At 43.7% G+C, this 21175-nt stretch overlaps 1 protein-coding gene across 6 annotated transcripts in view; it reads left to right on the top strand.

The window, feature by feature from the left end:
• runx2b (RUNX family transcription factor 2b) overlaps nucleotides 1–20692 on the top strand; it is a 41163-nt gene extending 20471 nt beyond the window's left edge. For 4 of the 6 annotated variants that reach the window (XM_084953041.1, XM_084953040.1, XM_084953042.1 and 1 more), the window contains 5 exons: nucleotides 25–181; nucleotides 2522–2626; nucleotides 12988–13155; nucleotides 14698–14859; nucleotides 17414–20692. In XM_084953041.1, the coding sequence (XP_084809167.1) occupies nucleotides 25–181; nucleotides 2522–2626; nucleotides 12988–13155; nucleotides 14698–14859; nucleotides 17414–17892 (1071 nt within the window). In that variant the 3' untranslated portion in view covers nucleotides 17893–20692. The remainder of the gene's footprint in view (nucleotides 1–24; nucleotides 182–2521; nucleotides 2627–12987; nucleotides 13156–14697; nucleotides 14860–17413) is intronic. The other 2 variants (XM_084953044.1, XM_084953045.1) reach the window with 1 other exon arrangement.
• The last annotated feature ends 483 nt before the right edge of the window (nucleotides 20693–21175 follow it).

Genomic DNA, 21175 nt, shown 5'->3' with positions numbered 1-21175 from the left:
GGAGAACTTTTGTGCTTCTAACAGGTGGTCGCCCTGGGAGATATACCTGATGGGACCGTTGTCACCGTAATGGCGGGCAACGATGAGAACTACTCCGCTGAGCTGCGGAACGCCTCAGGTGTGATGAAGAACCAAGTAGCACGTTTCAATGACCTCCGTTTTGTGGGCCGCAGCGGCAGAGGTGAGGCCTGGAACTTTCTCTGTGCTCCTTTCACTACAACACAGTAGTAGCTATTAGGTTCAGTGGTGTGGATTAGTGGCCACATTCACTACGTGGCAACCACATAATGATCTCTCTGACTCCAGACTCAAATCCCACCGCCCATCTCGCAAAGCCCGAGTGGTGAAGCGTGTTGCTCCCCCCCTTTCTTTCCCTTGAAACGATACTTCTCGATATGTTTTTCTATCCTTTAATCCAGACGAGAGACGAGTTGCTTTTTCGTACTTGTGATTTTTAGATTGAGAAAACAAACTGTGCAAAGATAGAAATGCGCAGCTCTCCAGTGTCAGACACATTAAAAAGCGAGAATCTGATAACAAGAAATACTTATCAAACTCACAGGCTTTTTTTTTTTTCTTCCTTTTCACCTGATATGACCCAGCTCAGTTCAGGCTCATAAACATGTTGGGTGGTGCTGCAGCTCTACGGCTGATCACTCTCTGCGCATATCTTCACGCTGTCAGGCAGAGAAGTGCGCCTATTAAGTCCAATGGCATTCTTCAAATGTTTGGCATCACGAAAGTGACTATTTGCATCATTTACTGTCATGTACATTTGGGTCTCCTGATGTGCTCTTGCACTCGCCGTGCTTTCTGTAACTATTTTATTTTTTGTACAAATCTCACAGAAAACCAGTCGCCTGTCGTAAGTTGATGGTGATAAGTGCTGTCAGCAGCTCCACCAGCAACTTTTCCTCCCGGTTTCCTTCTCTGTTGTAGCTGTCAAAAAGGGGAGGGAGCAGAGCAGTCAGGAGGGCCGAGGAGTGACAGAGTTTTAAGAGGAGACAACGAGGCATTTGGGCTTTACCTGTTGCCACAGAGACCTTGCGTGCGTCCCTTTGCTGTAACAAAGAATCTAGTAACAGGAAGTGACATAGGAGCCAGGGGAGATCAGACTACGAGGTGTCTGAAATGAATACCCTGCAATGACAGATAAGTACAAGCGAAGTGAACTGATAGGATGTTAGATAGCTGAAAGTCATGCACGGGAGAATATGAGAGAGAGAACAAAGATGCACAAGGATTGATGGTTACAGGGCTGACATGGTGCCTCTGTATGATGATAGCACAGATGCACAGGACGGCTAGTTCAGAGGTCTCAGATATCGCTGATAACATCATTAAAATTAATAGTGTCATAGCGTACAACCTTACCTTGACAGGAAGCACGAACAGGATCACAATTAAGAGATGACAGCAGCTTTAACAGCAGTGAAGCAGGAACACAATGCACAAGATGTCCCACTGTATCATAGATCATCAGTATGTGTCACTTTATTTATATGTAACAATAAAACAAAGTCAATAAAGGTCCGTACCAGTATTTTGGTGATGTACCGGTGCATCCTTAGTATCCACTGTGTTGAGCTACTAATATCATTTGTTTATCCTTACTGTCAGCTAATGATTTGAACTCTTAACCCTAGTTGCAGCTAGCATTAGTTTATGTGTTCCAGTTATTTAGAAATTCCTTTTAGTTGCTATTTTCTACAGTTTATCCATGAATTGTGGTCAATTTTTATGTTGAAACTTGTTCACAACCACTTAAGTCATTAATTGATTGTAATCATAGAGCTAACCTTTCCAAATACCACACCTGATATCGTTGAAGTAACCCTCTGGGGTTCTTGGTCGGGAACACCCACATGCACCTTGAAACAGGTATGAGGGACGCCTGTTGCATCTAGGATCTGCTCCTCTGTCTGACTGCTATCTGATCTTTGAAAAGCATGTTTACACTTAGCTGGGGCTCAGAACGGAAGAGGGGATGGCACACACAGGTGTATGGATGAATAAACAGGGGCTCGGATGAGTTGCTACCCCCGCTTCCTGTTTCCAACGTGTAGCCATGGTTACTCATTGCGTCTGCATACCTCAGATATTACTGTTCCTGCTGACTTGGCTGTTGGACTCTGATTCATAGCATTCCTCATCCATGCACATAGGGACGCATACACTTGCACAGACAAACACTCAACCCCAAGGCAGCAACTGCTGGGGATTATCGAGAAAGGAAGTGACTATTAAAATGCCTCTCGCCCACTCACAGAGCATTAGAAATTCTGGATAACACGATACTGGCTCCTGCAGTCAGTCTTCCATTTAGACTCTGCCAAAGGACCTAAATAGACCCTCTCAAACAGCCAATGTTGTCTGTTGTTAATCCTCTCTAAGTCGTTTCTTCCCCAGTTTGTATTGGCTATTATGTGATCACAACCACACTTGTGACTTGGGGATGTTGTAGAGATGAATACTAGCCATTGTCTCAATTGTCATTTGATGTTGCTTGATGTCACTACAGGCAAGAGCTTCACTCTGACAATCACAGTATTCACCAACCCGCCACAAGTGGCCACTTACCACCGAGCCATAAAGGTCACCGTGGACGGACCTCGTGAGCCCAGGAGTGAGTACCAATGCACGCACAAGCAGTACAGTATGGAAATAAGTGCACACACACAAGGAAGCATCCTAAGTCTTCTTTCAATTTGCCAGTTTGCAAGCTTTCAAATATGGGATTCTACTTTTTCATTAGAATAAGTAGAATCCCATCGTGTTATGTGGGATCAGATTCTAGCTCATATATGTGATGATGATAATATCAGGGAGCTAACTGTGGAAAATACTTCTCAACTTTTACATAGTTCTTCACCTATTCTTGATATGCAAACTCAGTGGAGTGCCCTTTAACTGAGCTATGTGTCCAGCCAGCAAACAGAGTCGAACGTCCGGCTTAAATGATGACAGTAATAAAACGAGGAAATTAACAAAAAAGAAAAGGTTTACAGGAAAAGGTTCTAAATTGTGTTAATTAGCAATCACTTAAAGACTTCTCACAAAGCAGTCTAGCCTCCCATGTGACACTTTGAGAGACAGAAGAGAAATAAAATGTGAGGCAACGTATTCCTCAGAGGGTACGCGGGGTAGCAGAGTGCTAGCATCAGCTCATTTTAATGGGCCATATAAAAACAACTGAGGAGGGAAAAAAAAACTTTACTATAGCCAACAGTGCCAACTGGTCTGGCATGCAGCTGTTTCCACAACCCTCCTCCCTATTCATAAAAAAAAAAGCATATTCTCATCTCATGGCGTCTCAATGAACAATATCACATCGCAAACAACTCACCCCGCCTGTCCTGTCACATATGGCACCAGGACACGCAGAGACACAGAGGAGCCAGGAGACACTAGGATTAGTACCACCATCAGTCTCTCGTTGTAGGAAACCTGCCTGTGGTGCCAAAAAATGCCTCACACACTCGACATTCAGCGCTCATCAACATGCGCCCTGAAACAAAGGCATATGCTTGTCCTCAAACGCACATGTACTCACGCTCACGCCCACTTTTCCCCACCATCCGTTCTCGCTCTCGAGCCATCTTGTTTGATCAAAAGCATTTCCTGTGCATCTGCTGTCCCACCCCCCCAGATGACTTTCAAACAAGTCCTGTTATTTGGTGGCGAGCAGATGGGAGTCGGAAGTGAATTTGTTTAGAAAAGCTCGGTGCGGCCTCAGCAGAGCTGCCGTCTTAGATTTGTGTCCAGAAGCCTGAACACACGAGAAGCGAGTCTTTAAGCTAGAGACCTGATCAGGTGAGGGTATACTGGCACAAGACTTCACTCTCACAGGCATTGTTTTTTCTCTATTTAGCCTGAGTAAAAAAACATACAGCTAGAGTTTGCATGTTCCAACTTCAGTCTCAGGACAGTAATTTAAGCAATAAAGACTATGTCATCATGCATAACCCCTGAACTTCTTTCCTTTGCTGCTAAGTGGTCAGAATTACAGTGGTGGTGTAATTTACCCAGAAACTACAGCCAGAACACGTCTCCCTCTCAGGGGTCATTAAGTCGAGGTCGGAGGGTGGCAAAACACACATGTGCCCTCTCCACAGAGCCTCCCCCTCCTCCAGGTTTTCAGTACAGAGAGCTGAGAGCAGTGACTGTCTCCAAAACTGTGATTCTATCTGTGAACGCTTCATTGAGACGCTGGGAGGGGGTATGGGGGGGGCTTTGTTGGCCATTACAGCTCTATTTTGTGTTAAACGAGTGGGTAATTAGGAGGCCTGTGGTATAGCCAGGCCCCACCAGGGAGGGTTGCACTCAGAGATGGAACAGTAGGCTATCTTAAAGTTGACATACACTAGCCCTTTGTGGCCCTCCTCTTTGAAAACACTGTGGGGGTTTTTTGTTTGTTTGTTTTCCTCCTGGAAAATAAGTTGACAATAGCAGAAGATTTCAGCTGGTTCCTGACATAAAAGTTCAAATGTCCAAATATTCTTTATGCTTTATGCTATTCTTAACTTTTTTTCTAACCGTATAATTGCTTGCCTGGTTGTGGGTGTCTCATTCAGGAAGTAGATTTTGTGTTAACTTGTTTGATGCTCCTTATGGTAGCCATATGAGTCTTCCTGAGGGATGTCATTTTCCCAGCGCTCCCTTGTCTAATATCAGTAGGACCACCCCTGCGACTCAGTAAAGCACACATCTCTGAACTGTGGACCCGAGCCTTAGTTAATTAATTGCGTGGTCGGTGACGAAAATCAGCGAGGCCCAAGTATAAAGATCTGTGGTATAATTTTCCTCAGAGGTTTACAGTGTGTGTGTGTGTGTGTGTGTGTGTGTGTGTGTCTGTATGGTAAGTGGTTAGTCAGGTCCCTCTGGCCACTGTGTCATTAGCGGGAGGCTAACTTGGTTTTTGTGGCTCGTATTGTGCTTAATCGCTTGACAGCTCTTGGTTAACCTGTGGTTTGCCACCGCACAGACGACTCATCGACTGTGTGTATACATGCGCCCGTGTGTGCTCTCACATGCAGATGTGCGTATCCGTTTGCTCACGTGCGTTTCTCGCAGCGCCTGTGTCTGCTGGTGTGCCCCCACATGACGTGGTTTGCAGAATGTGTGTTATTGGTGTCATTAGTCTAGTGTAGCCACAGTGCTGATTTGGAGCAGAGCTAATAGGCCTCATTAAATGTCATTTTGAGCTAATAGACAGGGAGTGGTTGTTTAAACCAATATGCTTTTATAGGTGGTTCTGTCTCCTTTCAGCTGCTCCTGACGGTGGCTGTGGCCAGCTGAGACAAACTTCCTGAGTGATAATAGCCGAGCCGTATTAACGCAATATACAAGCCTTTCTGTCCAAACCCACTATTCTCATTATAGTTAATTGATGACAGACAAGCACAGAGGGTGACAAAAACCATTGTGGCATTACACATACTGTGTCTTGCTGTGGCGTAACACGGTGGTTATTTCTCATAACTTGGTGTGTGTGACGTGTGTGTGTGTGTGTGCGCGAATGTTGTGTGTCAGCAGTGGAGGTTAGCGGTCAGGCCCGTCTCTGCACTATGGGGTTTGAAGCCGTATGGTCTCGGGGGTTCTGGGCATGGGGACGGGGTCGTGTTTTGGTTCAGGTTTGGTCAGGGTGTTAACAAGTCTGGTGAAGAAGCCATGGTACTTACAAGCCTGCAGACAATATTAGTGGTTCAGGAGACCTGTCTGCCAAGCCAAACTCGTGCAACACACACACACTCTCACACACACTTAGATGCACAATACTTCCATATGGAGTTATGCTTCTCTATGTACTTGATGATAATAACTTGACTTGCAGCTACTTGGTGCTTTGCAGAGTAAAACTGAAGACAAGAGTGTGTGCATATTTTCAATAATATTACGAAATAAATGATTTTAAAAAACATATATATATATATATATATATATATATATATCTCCACCAAAACAGGAAAATCAATGCTGGCTTTCCTAACCAGGAATTCCAAAGCTGGGGAGTCCTCACGGCAAAAGTTCCATCATTTTTTTCACAAATCTGGATTAGGAATATCCAGAATAAAAAGCTGTTTACTCTGATTTATAATTTGATTATTTCTCTTGGACAAGATCATCTTCATTAAAACCTCTTACATTTCAGTTTAGCTGGAAAAAGATGACTCAGGACTTTGGCATTAGGAGTGGTGCATGATTAATAGGGAAACAAAAACATGTCACTTAATTAGCAGTGTTACTACTTGGTGAGCTTTTGTTGTGGAGCTTATTAAATTAATGAATTTAAACTGAATGAGTGATACTTAATTTACAGTAAAGAACACGGAGAAAATAACAGCCAACAAAAGAGTTGCTATTTTGTAATAAAATGAATTGACACTTTATTAAAACTGAAAATAAACCGATCGCAGACACACTCTGACACAGATTTGCTGCTCTTTCATTTTTAGTGTTTTTTTTTCTTTATCACCTTATTGTGATTCCTGTGGTCAGCTTGAGCTTCTCTGTGATTGGTTTTGTTTGGCACACTCTCAGCTGGGTTAATACGCAAAATGTAGTGCCTACTGTTAGATATAATGATACAAAAAAATGCCTCCAAACATTTTTATATTACACACCTACAAATGCCATTGCATGGGCTTGTACAGTAAGTGCTAAAGTTCCATTTGCATTAAACCGTTAAATTCAAATGATGTCAGACAGATACCATTTAATATCCTTGAATTATGTTCAGGAATGAAGCCCTCTACGTGTCTGGATTATTGTACCCTTTCAGTTACTGCCTTAAGCAGTAACTGAAGAAGTGTTCTTTTGTTCATCATCCAAGTAATTAAAGAGGATTTCAGAAGATTCACCTATCGGCTACAGCCACACTTGAAACAGCTTTTACAATGGTAGCTGAACAAATAAAAGTCATCCAAACATCAGGAGGGAAAAAAGGCAATGAAATGAACGATGAACAGAGTAGGAAGGTGGGGAAAAGGGCAGAAGGAAAAAAGAAAAGAAATACTTCAGGCTTTTCTAGAGGCGGCCAGTCACTTGAATGTCTTATGAAGTCCCTTGAAGACGTGCCAAGGCGTCTAAAGAACAAAATAATCCAGTGGGAGGGAGAGACAAAGAAGACAACAGAAGAATGGAGAGCGAGAAAGGGAGGCAGAAGTGAATCATAAGGAGATATAAAGATAACGAGACAGAGTCTGGATTTGTTTGGCCCCGAGATGCGACAAAAACATCTCAGATGGATTTGTTCTCCTCTGTTCTGAATCAAAACACGTTAATGCGAGCAGAGAGGTGCAGAAGGAGCCTGTCTGAAAGCCACACATGAGCTAAACTCTGTGTGTATGTGTGTGTGCGTTTGGTGGGTGGTGTGTGTGCGCGCTGGTGCTCTTTAAACTTTGTACAGTATTGTACAAATGTGTATAAAGTGTGTTTGCATTCAATAAATGTATCGCCTTTGGGAATTTTGTGTGTGCGCGTGTGTGTGTGTGCCCTTCCCTTGCCTGGCTAGCTTCCTCCGGGCTGGAACGCATGGACCACACAGACGGCTGGCAGCGCTCCACGACAGCCTGGCTCCCCCTTTCCCTCTTTCTCCTTCACTCCTTTGCTCACTGCCTCGTCTCCTACACCTCCTCTCTCCTCTCTCTTTTTTCACCTCATCATCGTTTCCCTCTTTCCCCCCTTCAGTTCTGTTTTTATTCTCTTCTCTCTTCTTTTTCTCTTCTCCCCACCTCGTCTCCCTTTATACCAGACCCCCATGGTAGACGTGCGTTTGGCTGTCACCCACTAAGCCACGCTTTGCCAGCTTCAGATTGCAACGTGAAATAATTCATTGTTTCTGACCACTCACAAAAACAACATGGCCACTGTGAAAGCTCCAAATAAAAAAGTGAAATATGGAACCAGCGTATTCATTCATCCAGTTTACTGTTCCACCGTGAGATGACTGACACACACAAACACAGACGGGCTGATTCAACCCAGGCTCCATGAGTATTGGGGGAGAGGTGGGGGGTCTGAATCAGCCCCAGTGATACATTCATCCAGGCTCTCCCGGTGATCATAAACCAGACTGAAGGGCTTAGAGGGCACGATGTGACACCAAATATATAAATTATTCCATTTATTCAGGATTTTCTGTTGGTCTGCATTTTCCTCAGATTTTACTTAGTCAGGCTTGAGGTAGGAGAATTTCCCACTGATGTTTCTGTGGTGACACTTGAAACTTGATAAGTTCGAGGAGGAGGAGGAGCTTTAAATGAACAGATCAGCGTTCTAAAAATACACTTCTTGATAGGCAATGACAGTCGATTCCAGCCTCGAGCGTAGGCTATAGCCAGGAGTAATGATGGTAATCTGGGATCAGTTCAAATTGTCCAGTCCATTGAAATTGCATGCCTCTTTGCTTATCAATTACTTCAAACGGTGCTAGCAAGTTTTTCAGACAGCTGTGCATTATGCAATAATATCAGCTCATTGCAGACTCACACCTGACTCACTTGTAGACTCTTATTTTCCAACTCTTCTCAGTGTTTCCAACAGATTTAAACTGGGATGATGGGAGGATCCTCCCCCCTCTGGTCTATATGACCCTGCCGCTGCTAGGGAAAGAATTTTATCCAGATATGAGTGTTGAAGGATGACCCAGATCAGTTCAGTTTCTACTTTTCATAAAGCCAGAAACCACCACTGTTTCAGAGTGAAAACTACAATTATCTAAACAAAAGAGAAGTGAACTTGATTCAGAGAGTCAGGTGACTCGCAGAAACATCCTTGAAATACTCCTACTACGTGTCAAATATTTGCCTGATTGCTGACATCTGAATTCCCTACAAAGGTGTGTCCTGCACCTTCTTCTTTTGACTTGTTGAATTGTACTGGAGCTGCTGTCTGCAACAGTTATGTTAAGCGCACAATTTGATGGCTTTGGTGTAGCGGTTGTGGCCTACTAACTATTGAGCAGGGGTCCTAACCTGGCCGTCATTCATTGCATCATTCACAGGTTAGAACCTGAAGCTCTAGTCAAGTCATTTTCACATTTTTATTAACTCTCAAATGCAAAAGTTCATAACAGTAATCTGTTACAGTATTCTTGTTAATGCTGTGGTAATATGTCTAAGCTCTGAACTTGTTTAGCTAAGGTTTATAATTATTCTGCAAACACTACAGTGAAAGCAATAACTCAATAGCCAGCCTGCTCTAACAGGCTTTAAAGTATATAGGACCACAATGGTTACTGGATTGTTTTTATGGAGGGAAAACAATAACATCTCCCACACTTATTTTTTTTTACAGATTACACCATGGAATTAGATTTAGTTAAGATTCTTTGCTGTAGAATGGTTTAATTTATGGGGGAAAAAACACCAGGTCCCCTGTTTAGACTGCAGCTACTGTAGGTAGTCTTTGTTCTGCTTTGCTGCGTCGGTGAGTTTACCATTGCAGCAGAGCAGATCTGCTGGTTCTGTTTAGATTGGGCCTCCTGTCATCCTGTCAGACGGAGCCACCCACATCTGAGGATGCGATGAAGAGTAGCTGAATCATATCGAGGGCTGTCATAATAGCAACCCGGCCATAACGCCAGCCAGATATGAGAAGAGCTGGGGTGAGCTAATTAGCAGAGACTGAACTGGCACATCAATAAAATCTGTCTCTAGCTTGGAGACATTATCTAAGATAAGCATAAAGACCTGTGACTGTCACCACCTCCTGCATGCACTAATTATTATATTATATATTGTTTTTAATCTGTACAAAATTCGTTAACACTGCACACAGCCTAGCTTAGCTTAGCTTAGCCTAGCATAGCTGTTTCACCAGTGTCCTGTGTTTGATAAGCTTTGCTATCTGCCTGTAATTTCATGTGTACATACATTTGCTATAAAAATTCATAAAAATGGCACAAAATTCTTCAAACATTCCTAATATTTTAACTATTGAAGCTCTTGAAGCTTTTTTAAAAGTACATTGATACACCACACGATGCAAAATCCCTACACAAACCACTATCCGGCTAAAAGAAATGTATACGGTATTTGAGGGATATTCCTAGCCAGGACATAACAGCCAACCATTAGTCAAAGATCTCTGTGCTCAGGCTCAGATTCAATCTAATGCTGCCATTAATTATGGAAGACTTATATTGTGTTTGCCTACTTGCTCTTACTAACTGTTATCAGATCAGCAGGGGTGAGCTGGATCCAGACTTATTTCTCTGGGACGGCTGAAATAATACTATCCTAGGATCAGCATGCAACCGTGCGAGTTGAGATACTATCTATAGAGGTGTTATCTAATCATTCTAAATCTTAGTTTGTGTGTGTGTGTGACTAAGTGTGTAGTGGCTGAGTGCAAACACGCATGATTGCGCATGCAGTAGGAGTGTGTATCCATACATCCTTTTGTTTTTTCTGCGTTTCTGGTGTTTCCGTGTGTGTGCGAGTTGTTCACATCTGGTCTGAATCTGTCCATGTTTCCGGGCGCTGGCTGGGCAGGGAAGTGGCAGGCGCTATCGAAAATCTCCGCTGTTTTCACAGGGATGATGGGAATCTCAGGGACTTTCCCTACGGCAGTGAAATCATCCGCCTTTCCCGCTCCTTTAAATACCCCCGGCTCATTCCTCCGCCCTGCTAGGGTTCCGATAAAACAGCTGAGACATCTTGTGTTTGGCAACAGTTGTCCTCTAAAAGGTGTAATTAACTCATGAAAAACTGTATTTACTGTCAAGGCCTGCTAAACTAATGGACTTGAGGTCTGGCTGGTTGGAGTGTAAATTGGACCTTAATGTGGTGGTTGACATGCAGCATTCCTATAGGAGAAAAAATACAAAGGCTTCCTTTAAAACGGAGTGTCATCCATAGATTTGTTGACATTTACGGTGGCTGAGGATGGAAGCTGAATGAAACTGTAACAGAAGTGAAGTTAGCTTGTTGTATGTCGTGTCAGTATAATTTTTATCTTCTTAAACATCTGTCTATATTTTGGGATCGTCAACAAATATGTTGAAATCCTAAAGTCTCCCTAACTGTTTCACCATTCAGCACTCCTCACAGAGCCTGCGTCGCCTAACCAGCCCAGAGCTCTTAATTTACTGGTCATCAGGGTCTCTCCCTCGCCGGCGTTACCTCCCTGCTCACGCCTGTCCCCCTCTGTCTCCCATCATCCCCCTATGGTCTCCCATTGCTATTTATTCCCATCACTAGGAAACAGGCTGTGCACAAAGCCTGCTCTGTGTCCCGAGGCTTTTTTAGAATAGAAACTGTGTCTGTTGAAAATGGAAACGCTATGATTGACTGGGCGCAGCTTGCACAGAGAGACGAGGAATGCCAGCGAGAGGCACAAATTATCTGCAGGAACGATGGGGAAATATTATTAATGAAATATGGGCTTGAATTATGTTATAAAGTCTTCAATAAGCTGAGGTCTTTAGTAGCCGCTATTATTCTCCTTTCCAGAGCAGCTAGAGGAGACCGATGATGAGATTGTCTATTTATTTTGAGCTGGATGATGCCAGTCCGGTAACGTCATTGTAATAAAAATCATGGTCTGTCTGACTGTCACTGGCTGCCTTCTTTTTTTCTCTGCCGCCATTCTCGAGTCTCAATTTCATTGCACCACTGTTTGGTATTAAAGTTCCAAGCAGTTGTTCCAGAGTAAATTAATTTGTTGTGAGAGAGTCACATGGTTTGTAGCAGCATAACTGAGGCTGAAATAATGCTTTGTTGCAGTAGTGGAAAAATGTTCGACTGTTATGGGCGGTTTCTAAAAGAATTTCTGTCTTAGTTGAATAAATACAAAACGACAAACTTAGATAATCAGCACAAACAGGAAAGATGGATACGACATGCAGCGGAGCCCCTCAGCTGGGATGTCATCAGTACACATAGTTAGGCTGCGGGGCAGCTCTTATTTTTCTTTGATCTCTCTAATGATGCCTTAGTGATGATTCTTTTTAAAGCTCTTTTTTGTTCGCCCTCTCCTGTGCACCCACCCGGTGTTATAAGAGTATTGGCAGGCCTTTGTTCCCAGCTCAGGCAGCAGTCAGGTTAGGCAGGATTCTGAAGTAGCGCGCTGTTTCTGCCTGAGCCAGCTGGAGCCCTGCCAAGCACAGCAGGAGTTTCTACTCTGTTTGATATTTACTTTACCGCCTTTACAGGAGAACTAGTGCAAGACCAGACAGACACACTGACACAGGACTGTGTCGGTGTTAAAGAGAACTCTGTGTGTGTGCGTGGGTGTGTGTGTGTGTGTGTGTGTGCGCGCGTCCAGGCCTCTCTCTACCCCACCTTTACTAAACTATAATCTACACCTGTGGGCCCTGGGCAGGTTTTGCACTGGTTCCCACTACAAGGCCAAAACGACTGCTAAGACAGGCTCAGACATCATCTTGCATTTGTGTACAACCTAAATTGTATGTGTTAGCAGCGTGCATATGTGTTTGTATGTTGGAGGAGTGTAGAGTTACCAGGCTGAGAGAGTGGAATAGAATCGGGGATATAAAGGGTGTAAAATTATTGGTAAAGGAATGCAGGAAGAGAAAATGCATAATATATTTGGCATAGGTTATGACTCCTGTGGGGATAATGGGGCAATGGCGTGAGAGCTTGTGTTTACTAGTGGAAGAAGCCTCAGGTTAAAAATTAACATATATCAGAACATCTCTTTTTATTCCCATGCAAAAAGATCCAAGGGATTTGCCTACGACTTTGTTACTTATCAGGGTCTGGGACACCATTCCCAGATGCGCCTGCACCTCCTCCTCGTTTGGGGTACAAACTGTGTTTATCAGGAAGTGAGCCTCTAAGGTTCAGGAGCAGCAAACCACCTAAGAGTTGAACGTTGCCCAGAACTTTTCTTTCACAATGATAAAAATATTATTTGTAGGCAACATCGGAGCACTTACAGTCAGTGTTTAAATGGGTGTTCCGCTACTGCCTGCGTCCCGTCAATATAACAGTGCTTTGTTTTGTTTTTCTGTGTCTGCAGGGCATCGTCAGAAGCTCGAGGATCCTCCCAAAACTGGTCTGTTCTCCGATCGCCTCAGCGAGCTAGAGAGGATGAGGGTGAGGGTCGCAGTTCCGACACAAGCTCCCCGGCCAGCTCTCAACACGGCGGCCAACTCCTTCAACCCACAGGGACAGACGCAGATAACAGGTGAGCCGCCAAGGACAGCTTATACAAACCTCCTGGTGTTGATGGAGAATCCAGGCGCTGGAAGCGTCCAGGAAGTGTGCATGCACAGAATCTCTTAGCATGCTGTTCCTTATCTGATCTTAAACCTCTGCGATTTTATAGTTCCTTGTTATAAGTTTCAAATACAAATATTTTGCTGTTGCCCAAGCTTCGTGTGTGTATGTGTCATCTAGGATACCAAAACCCTCCTTGTGCTGAACATGATATGATCATACTCTGCTGTCATCCTGCAAAATTGAGTTGCCAAAATTCCATATTGTATTAAGTCTTCGTATTTTCACGTGTGAAGAAATCCTCACACAGACACACATGCTTTGAACTGTGGATGCACACAAGGAAAGGAAGGTTTTAAAGGAGTTAGCGGGCATTTTTATTTTTAAAATTTGACGTTTTTCACATCGCTTCCCTTCCAAGAAAGTATAACCGAGTTGACGCATGGAATAGGCGCGTGTCCAATACGTGCCATGCTTTTTCTGGACAGGCGGGCTGAGTCACAAACCGAGCACCGTTTACTGTATGTAAGGTGAAATATTAAACCCCAATTGGAGCCTCAGACACATCCTGAGCCACAAAACACCAAGCACGGTGCCTCTGAGATCATCTGTCTTTCTCTGCTCCATCACTCTATCAATCTTAGAAGGTAACAAAATCTCTCACGGTTTGGGATGGCTGCTACCCGATCACCCAAATCTCTGGAGGCACGTGACACGTCGTCATTTAGCTCTTAGTTAATCTCTGTCACGGTTTTGTGTTGCGACTCGATGGATCGTTGAGGGCACGGTTTCGCAGCAAAGCAGTGCGGGGGTGACAATTGTACACTGGACTGAAAGTACCACGCGAGCTAACTGCCAAACAGGTGCTGCTTGATTGATAAGATTATTTGGTTTCTTTGGGTTTTTTGGCATGCCTCCTCACCTTCCGTGATCTGACAAAAACAGTGAAAGAAATCACTTGAAAGTGAACAATCAAATAGTTTAGTTTTGTCATGCACACATAAACACGCGCACACATATACTTTCTGTCTCAATCAGCTTCCATTCTGAGTCTTTGTTGCCGCACAGACACAATGATAAAGTGTTGTGGTTGTCTGCCGGTGTGTTTACACCGTGGCTGAGTGCCAGCGAGGCTCTCTGTGCCTCAGCTGCGAGCACACAGTTTTACAAGGCAAACAGGAAGATCTTCTCTCTAAAAGGTAAACATTAGAAGTCTTATTATTAAAAAATGTTGCATAACATGCCCGGAGGATATTTAACCCTAAACACAGGCGCGGAGAAGCATAGCGACAGATCAAGTCCGCAGCTCGTTGTGTTATTGTTGCCAACCTTCCCGCCCCCCCTCCCAAAAAAAATCTGAATATTTGAACAAGCTTGTGGGCCAGTGGTAATTCTTTCGTTCTTCCTTTCTTTTCCTGTCTTGTGTTTTCTTTATACGTCTTTCTGTAATCTTCCCCCCCTCTTTCCCACTTCCATTTCTGTCCTCTCTCCCTCCGTTTCTCCCCTTCAGACCCTCGTCAGTCCCAGTCCTCTCCTCCCTGGTCGTACGAACAGACGTATCCGTCCTACCTGAGTCCCATGGCGTCCCCCTCGGTCCACTCCACCACCCCCCTCTCCTCCAGCCGAGCCACAGGTCTGCCTGCCATCAGTGACGTGCCTAGACGATTGCCAGGTACTGTCAGGGTCATTTAATCTGCTACAAGTAATTTAGTTTACAACATTTTACAACAAGTTTGCAGCATTTTTCTTACAGCGAGAAAGGGGGGGTAGGGGTGGAGAGACAGGCACACACGCACTTTCACACTGTCAAAAGCAGAAACGTATACAAAGAGGGGAAAAAAAACTATGAGCTACTATTTAAGAGAGAATAATTCAGCAAAGCAAGCTCATTCTCAGGCGAACGTGAGGAATGAGGCCATATTGTCCAACCATCTCTCCAGAGAACGCTTTGCTTGATGTTTTTCAAACAGTCGAGGGAAAAAAAACAACTATTGTTTCCTTTTTCTTTTTTTCTTTTTTTTTTTCCAAGCTCAGAGCCTTTGATCCCAGAGGAGCATGGGTAATAACAGGCCCAGGGATAATAACAGGCTCGTGACTGACAAATAAAGTGTCTTTACAGCGATGTGCCACTCTCTCAAGGCATTCTGGGTAATTGCATTAACCAGTCTGTTTGCAGTAACGGCAGCATCTGTGTTCCAATTTGTCCCTGTTTTTCCCCCAATGTAAGAGCTCCTTTAAAATCCCTGCACGCCGCCAGACGAGTTTCTGCCCTGTACACCTGTTTGACTCACTGCCACCAGTTTTTTTTCTACACTACTTTTTGTTTCTGTTTCCTTGTGCTAACATACTACACCCTCCTCTGTGTGCGTGTGTGTGTGTGTGTGTGCCCCGAGCGAGGGTGAGTGATTAAGCGATGCAGTCGTGTGACTCTGCATTAGAAAGGGTTTAAAATCCAGCCAGCTGCCTTGTCAACTTTGATTAGTTTGGTCGCTCACTTCAGCTTTCATCTAGCAAGCGTTGGTCTTTGTTCTCAAAGGGCGTGCACCAACACGGGGGCAAAAACTCGCCTCCCCACTTTTACCCAGTCGCACACCTCAAGCGCTTAATGCCTCCTAAGTGATGTGACTAAGGCTCTCAGATCTCCAGAGATCATGTTGACACCTCGCCAGGCGGCTGTGTAACCGTATCCAGCCGCAGAACATACCAACGAGCACGAGCAGAAGCTGATATGGATGCTGTATCGGGGTTCCGCCCTCCCTTAAGCAGTCCGGCTCATGTGTCAAAATGTTACATTTGCTCAGAAGCGATTGCAAAAAAAGTTCATCAGTCAAGTCAAACACCTCAGAGTTTTGTAACATCCTTCCAAACATTCAGACGTTTACACTCTGGTTTTATTTAGGCTGATAAAGTTCGATCTGGCCCATCATCACAGGGCCTCTTTGAGCACAAAAATAGGTCCTGAAGTTAAAAGCAGGGGGTTTATTGAACAGCGCCGGTCACGTCTGAGATCACACTGCCCCTCTGCAACAGAGAGACAATCGCCTACTATTTCTATTAGAATCAAACGGATCTCGGGGGGGTAAGAGGAAGTTTAAAGGCCTTAATTAGCAGCATATGCTATCTCACGCTGCAGCGACAAACCCGGCTTCGCAATCCCTCCCTGCACATAAACACTGCGCCCACCTCCCCTCCTCTTCCCCACCACCCCCTGTCCTCTCGCAGCAGACATGGTGACACAGAAGACGCCTGGTGATTTATGATAAGAGCACCATGGCTGGACTAAACCGCTGAGAGGGAGACGGGGAGAGAGGGGAGGGGAGGACCTCCTATTCTCCTTAAACTCTTCGCCCAGCGCGAAGCTCGCCACAGCCAGTTAGTGGTTTTTTGGGTATTTTTTAAAGGGATGAAGCGAAAAGAGGAACGAAGGGTGAGATGGAGCAGCTCCTTCTCATCCCCCCCTCCCCCCACACACACACACACACTCCTCCTGCGCGCGCTTGCACGGACGCACACTCACACGGATACATACACACACACGCTGGAGCCGATGGGAGGCGAGGAGAGGAGCCACATCAGAGCTCAGCCCTGCCTCATTATGGATCTCATGGAAACTGTTTCTGCTCAAAGTGTTTCCACATGTGCAGCTCCTGATTCATCCCAACTGCTTCTTTTTTTATGTGCATACAGTATTCACACACATACAGCTCCCCCCACCACCCCCACACGCACGCACAGATATATTTGCATGCATAAACAGTTGCACAGATGCACATAAACATGCACCAACACACTCACAGGAACATAAATATGCAAAGGTGTAAACATGCTTGCACGCGACTTTGCTGATGTGCGTTTGGTAACTTCATGGAAACCGAATAGCAGCAGCTGAAAAAAAGCTGACCGAAGTTCATCGATATATCATTATTAATATTGATAGATGAAGGCTGCTCCGCAGCCGTGCCCGCAAAATCTATTAGCTTCTTCAGATTGGTTCATAGACAATTCAGTTTACTGCTGTTTAATTTCTCAAGAGACGTATTTGTTAAATTCAATTACTCTACAAGACAAAGTGCTAAATGGTTTAATAGTCCAAACCACATTCAGCGCAATCACAACTGACAAGCTGATGTGTGATTATTTAGGTTCCGTAATAAATCCTTCCTGTCGACGTCATAAAACACCGACGAAATTCACGTGTTTGTGCGTTTTGTGTTTTCTCCTCTCAGGTTCCTCTGACCTGAGCCCATTCCCCGGTCAGTTCGAGCGCCAGTTCCCGAGCCTCTCCTCCCTCACAGAGAGCCGTTTCTCCAGCCCTCGGATGCACTACCCGGCAACCTTCACCTACACCCCGCCCGTCACCTCAGCCATGTCGCTGGGCAGCGCCCACTACCACACCTACCTTCCCCCTCCGTACCCGGGCTCCACCCAGAGTCAGAGCGGACCCTTCCAGACCAGCAGCACGCCCTATCTGTACTACGGGACGTCCTCCAACACGTACCAGTTCTCCATGGTTCCCGGCGGGGACCGCTCGCCGTCCCGGATGATCCCGCCTTGCACTAGCGCCTCCACGGGCACATCCCTGGTGAACCCTAACCTGCCCAGCCAGACAGAGGGAGGGGTGGACGGCGACGGAAGCCACAGTAACTCCCCAACTGTACTCAACCCCGGAGGCCGCATGGATGAAGCAGTCTGGAGGCCATATTGAAGAAGGCAGAGAGATAAGAAGTCAACTGATGTCATGGTTTGAAAGCACAAAACCTTTTCTTTCTTTCTTTTTTAAATAAAAAGGGGATTTTTGAGCTTACATCAGCTGTCTCTACCTTTGGAAATTAAGGTTGAGATTAAAAAAAGAGGGAGAGAGCAAGAGAGACCAAACGTGTGTGGACTTGTCCTCCTGGAATGTGTTTAGACCGTGGCGCTACAAAGGGAGTCAGTTTCAAAGCAATAATGAAAAAGACAGTTTTGGTTTACTAGGCCCAAGTGGATGAGACATTATTTCAGTTTTATTCTATTCCACAAAGCTAAAGGGATGCTTCGACGATATTTGTTAAAGACTGCCTCTTTTGTACAGTGTTTGTATTTCTTTAAGGCTTTTTTTGCAGAGCATGTTTTTTTTGTGTTTTTTTTTTTTTTTGTACTACGACAATATCAAGATGCAAGTTAAGCACTGAGTAGCAAGTAATAAGAGTAACGCATATGTTACTTTAAGTGGTGTGGACAGTAAATTTTTCTTTAAACCGATTAATTTAACTTGTATATTGTGGGTGAAACGATGTAGATTGAGGCGTTTTCTTCGTTTTAACTTATAAAGCCATAAATTATGTATTGTATTTGAAACTTGAGTCAAAGAAAGGTAATCTGAATATTTTTGATGCATCTATATGACTAAGTTAAAATGATTTTTTTTTTTTTTTGATAGGTAATTTAAGAAAGTAAGTTTTGTTTTTGTTTTTCTGGTAGCACCCAAAGATTTAAAATCGTGTTGAATATGAAATGTAATTTCCAAAGAGTATTGCAACTTTTTTTTTTTCTGGTGTAACTTTCAGTTTAACTGCTCTACACATCCAGAGCCCCACATCCTCGCGAGGCGTTGACACACATTTGGCTCGGAATTAAACCTTTGGTATTTATTGAGCAATAACTCGTATTGTGCCTCTTGGCAACATACCATTAAAGAGAGTTTCAATGGGGGAAAATAATTATCCGTTTGGGGAAATTCTGCTTGATTTCTTTGCTCTGTCTAGTCTGACATGCACACAGATACTTATGCATTTTCTCTTCCAAATAAGAAATGGTGCATTTAGACACGAATTGACATCCAGCCCAAAGATGATTGCAGTGGGTACTGTGCCTAATGGCCCACTTTAAAAGAGGCAGGTCAGACTTTAAGGATCACTTATTTTGTGATACATGAACTCCTCAGGACTGGAAGAATCCTTGGTTGATCCCACAGATTTGCTATATCTGCATTTCTTTTTTTTTTCATACCCAGCCTGGCTGAAAGCACGGTCAAGATTATAGCTCTGACATGCCAAGCCTATTATAGCTTTCATATCCTATGTAAAAGATAGCTTTGAAAAAGTCTGTCTTAGTGTGTGACACACACACACAGAGGTTTGTATTTTTTTCTTGCTTTCTGTCTTTTGGGTTAAAAAGGAAATCGCAGAGAAACAAAAGAGACTCTGGTGATCCTTTCGGCTTTTATTTATTTTCCAATTTTTACTCTGGGTTTACCGAATTGATTTTTACCCTCTTTATTGGCTAATGTCAACAATAAGGGTCTAAATCTAAAATCTCTCTGTAGGCTCGATATGAGGGGAGGTCTGGGTTTAAAAATTACCGTGCGAGATTTTAAAATGTGTTAAAGTTTAAGGGGAAAAAGTGCAAAACAACAACCAAAAAACACAAAACAACAAAGTGGTGATTGGATTCAGCTGCTGGCAGCAAACTGGTAACCAAAAAATGGGAGACTTGTGTATGTTTGTTTCATAAAGCACTTATTTCTTGTTTTATTTCTAGCAGCACTTGCGGCAGGCTGCCAGCAGGGCTCGTGGTTTTGGTCCTCAGTGGAGATGTAACACCACTGGAGTCTCTCTCACACACACACACACACAGAATGGATAACACTTGGCCAAACAAGCCATTCATATTGGAGTTTAATCTGATTTCACAAGGCAGTTGGCATTTGTTTAAAAAAAAAAAAAAAAGCATTTCTTTTCTTGCTTTCATACAGTATGATACTGAGTGCATGAAGGTAATATAATAACCCAATTTTTAAAAGCTGAGAAAAACATGGCCCTGTCCAAGGATCAGACTTCAAGCTTTTCATTTAAGATTTGCACGCACACTCTGCAGAGGATCTTCTCAACTCACACACACACACACACACACACACACATTTCTCCAGCAGCTTCAGCCCAGCACGAAAAGTACTTTTGCTGTTAGAGCGTAACATAAATAAACAAATTCAAAAACCTTTTAGATAGCTGTGATTTTATAGCATTTTCCCAAATACTATGCACATCTGTTGGAATTTATTTAATCTGCTTCACAAATCTTTTAAAAACTGTTTACACCTAAACGCAGCACTGACACCCTAACCTGTCCTCATCTGCTTCTGTTTGGGTTTTTTTGTTGTTCCTCAAAATACAAAGGTTCTTTTTTTTTTTTTTTTTAATGTTGCGTACAAACTGTCATTAAAAAAAACTTGTATTATTCATTGATCAACATGTATGATATCCAGGAATTGTACCTGCTCTTATGTAAAGTTTACTCGTTATTTCTATTGTTATGCTCCTTCTCATGAACACTTGTCAGGAAACTCAATCTAATGGAGACTGTTAGACTTTGCTGGTACGTTTCATAAAGATCATAATTTGTTTTTCGATTGTTTGTTTTGTTTTGTTTTTTAAGGGAAACAGAGACCTGACAACAGTGAGTGAAATTGGCATTGTGATTGTACATTTTTGTTTATTTTAAGAATAAAATAGGAATTTTGTAACTTACTCCCCCCCCCCACCCATCAGAATCTTGTTTCTCCACCAAAATCAGTTTTTCTTTCACCTTAATAGTAATAATAATAATGCAGTTTATGTGCAATGGGGACCCCAGAAGACTTCCCTGTGCTTATCTGACTCTGAGATACACACATTTACTTTAGAAACCACTGCTGTTACAAAATTACAGCCGTGTGATGAGGAAACTTGGAGTGGGAAAACATAGCCAGGTAATTGCATTTCCTTATACAGGATCTTTAATTTAAGAGCCTTAACTTTCTGGGTATTGGATCCAGTTTCCTCTACCTATTTCAAAATAAAAGCCATCACTCGGTCTACTCTTAATCGCCTGTGCACACTTAGCAGTCATTGCTGGTTCGATCTCTCCCTGAAACACGCTGATCTCTGCAGCGTGTTGGTCGTGTCATCTCTTGTCTGCCGCTCCGTCTGCACCAACATTGTCTTTGGACGCGGGCCTGAGGCGGTGTCGAA

The sequence above is a fragment of the Perissodus microlepis genome, chromosome 15 (genome assembly GCF_051167445.1).
Source record: "Perissodus microlepis isolate ML-2025 ecotype Zambia chromosome 15, ASM5116744v1, whole genome shotgun sequence".
NCBI lineage: Eukaryota > Metazoa > Chordata > Actinopteri > Cichliformes > Cichlidae > Perissodus > Perissodus microlepis.
The sequence above is the reverse complement of the archived record's forward strand: the minus strand, read 5'-3'. Positions and strand labels throughout refer to the sequence as shown.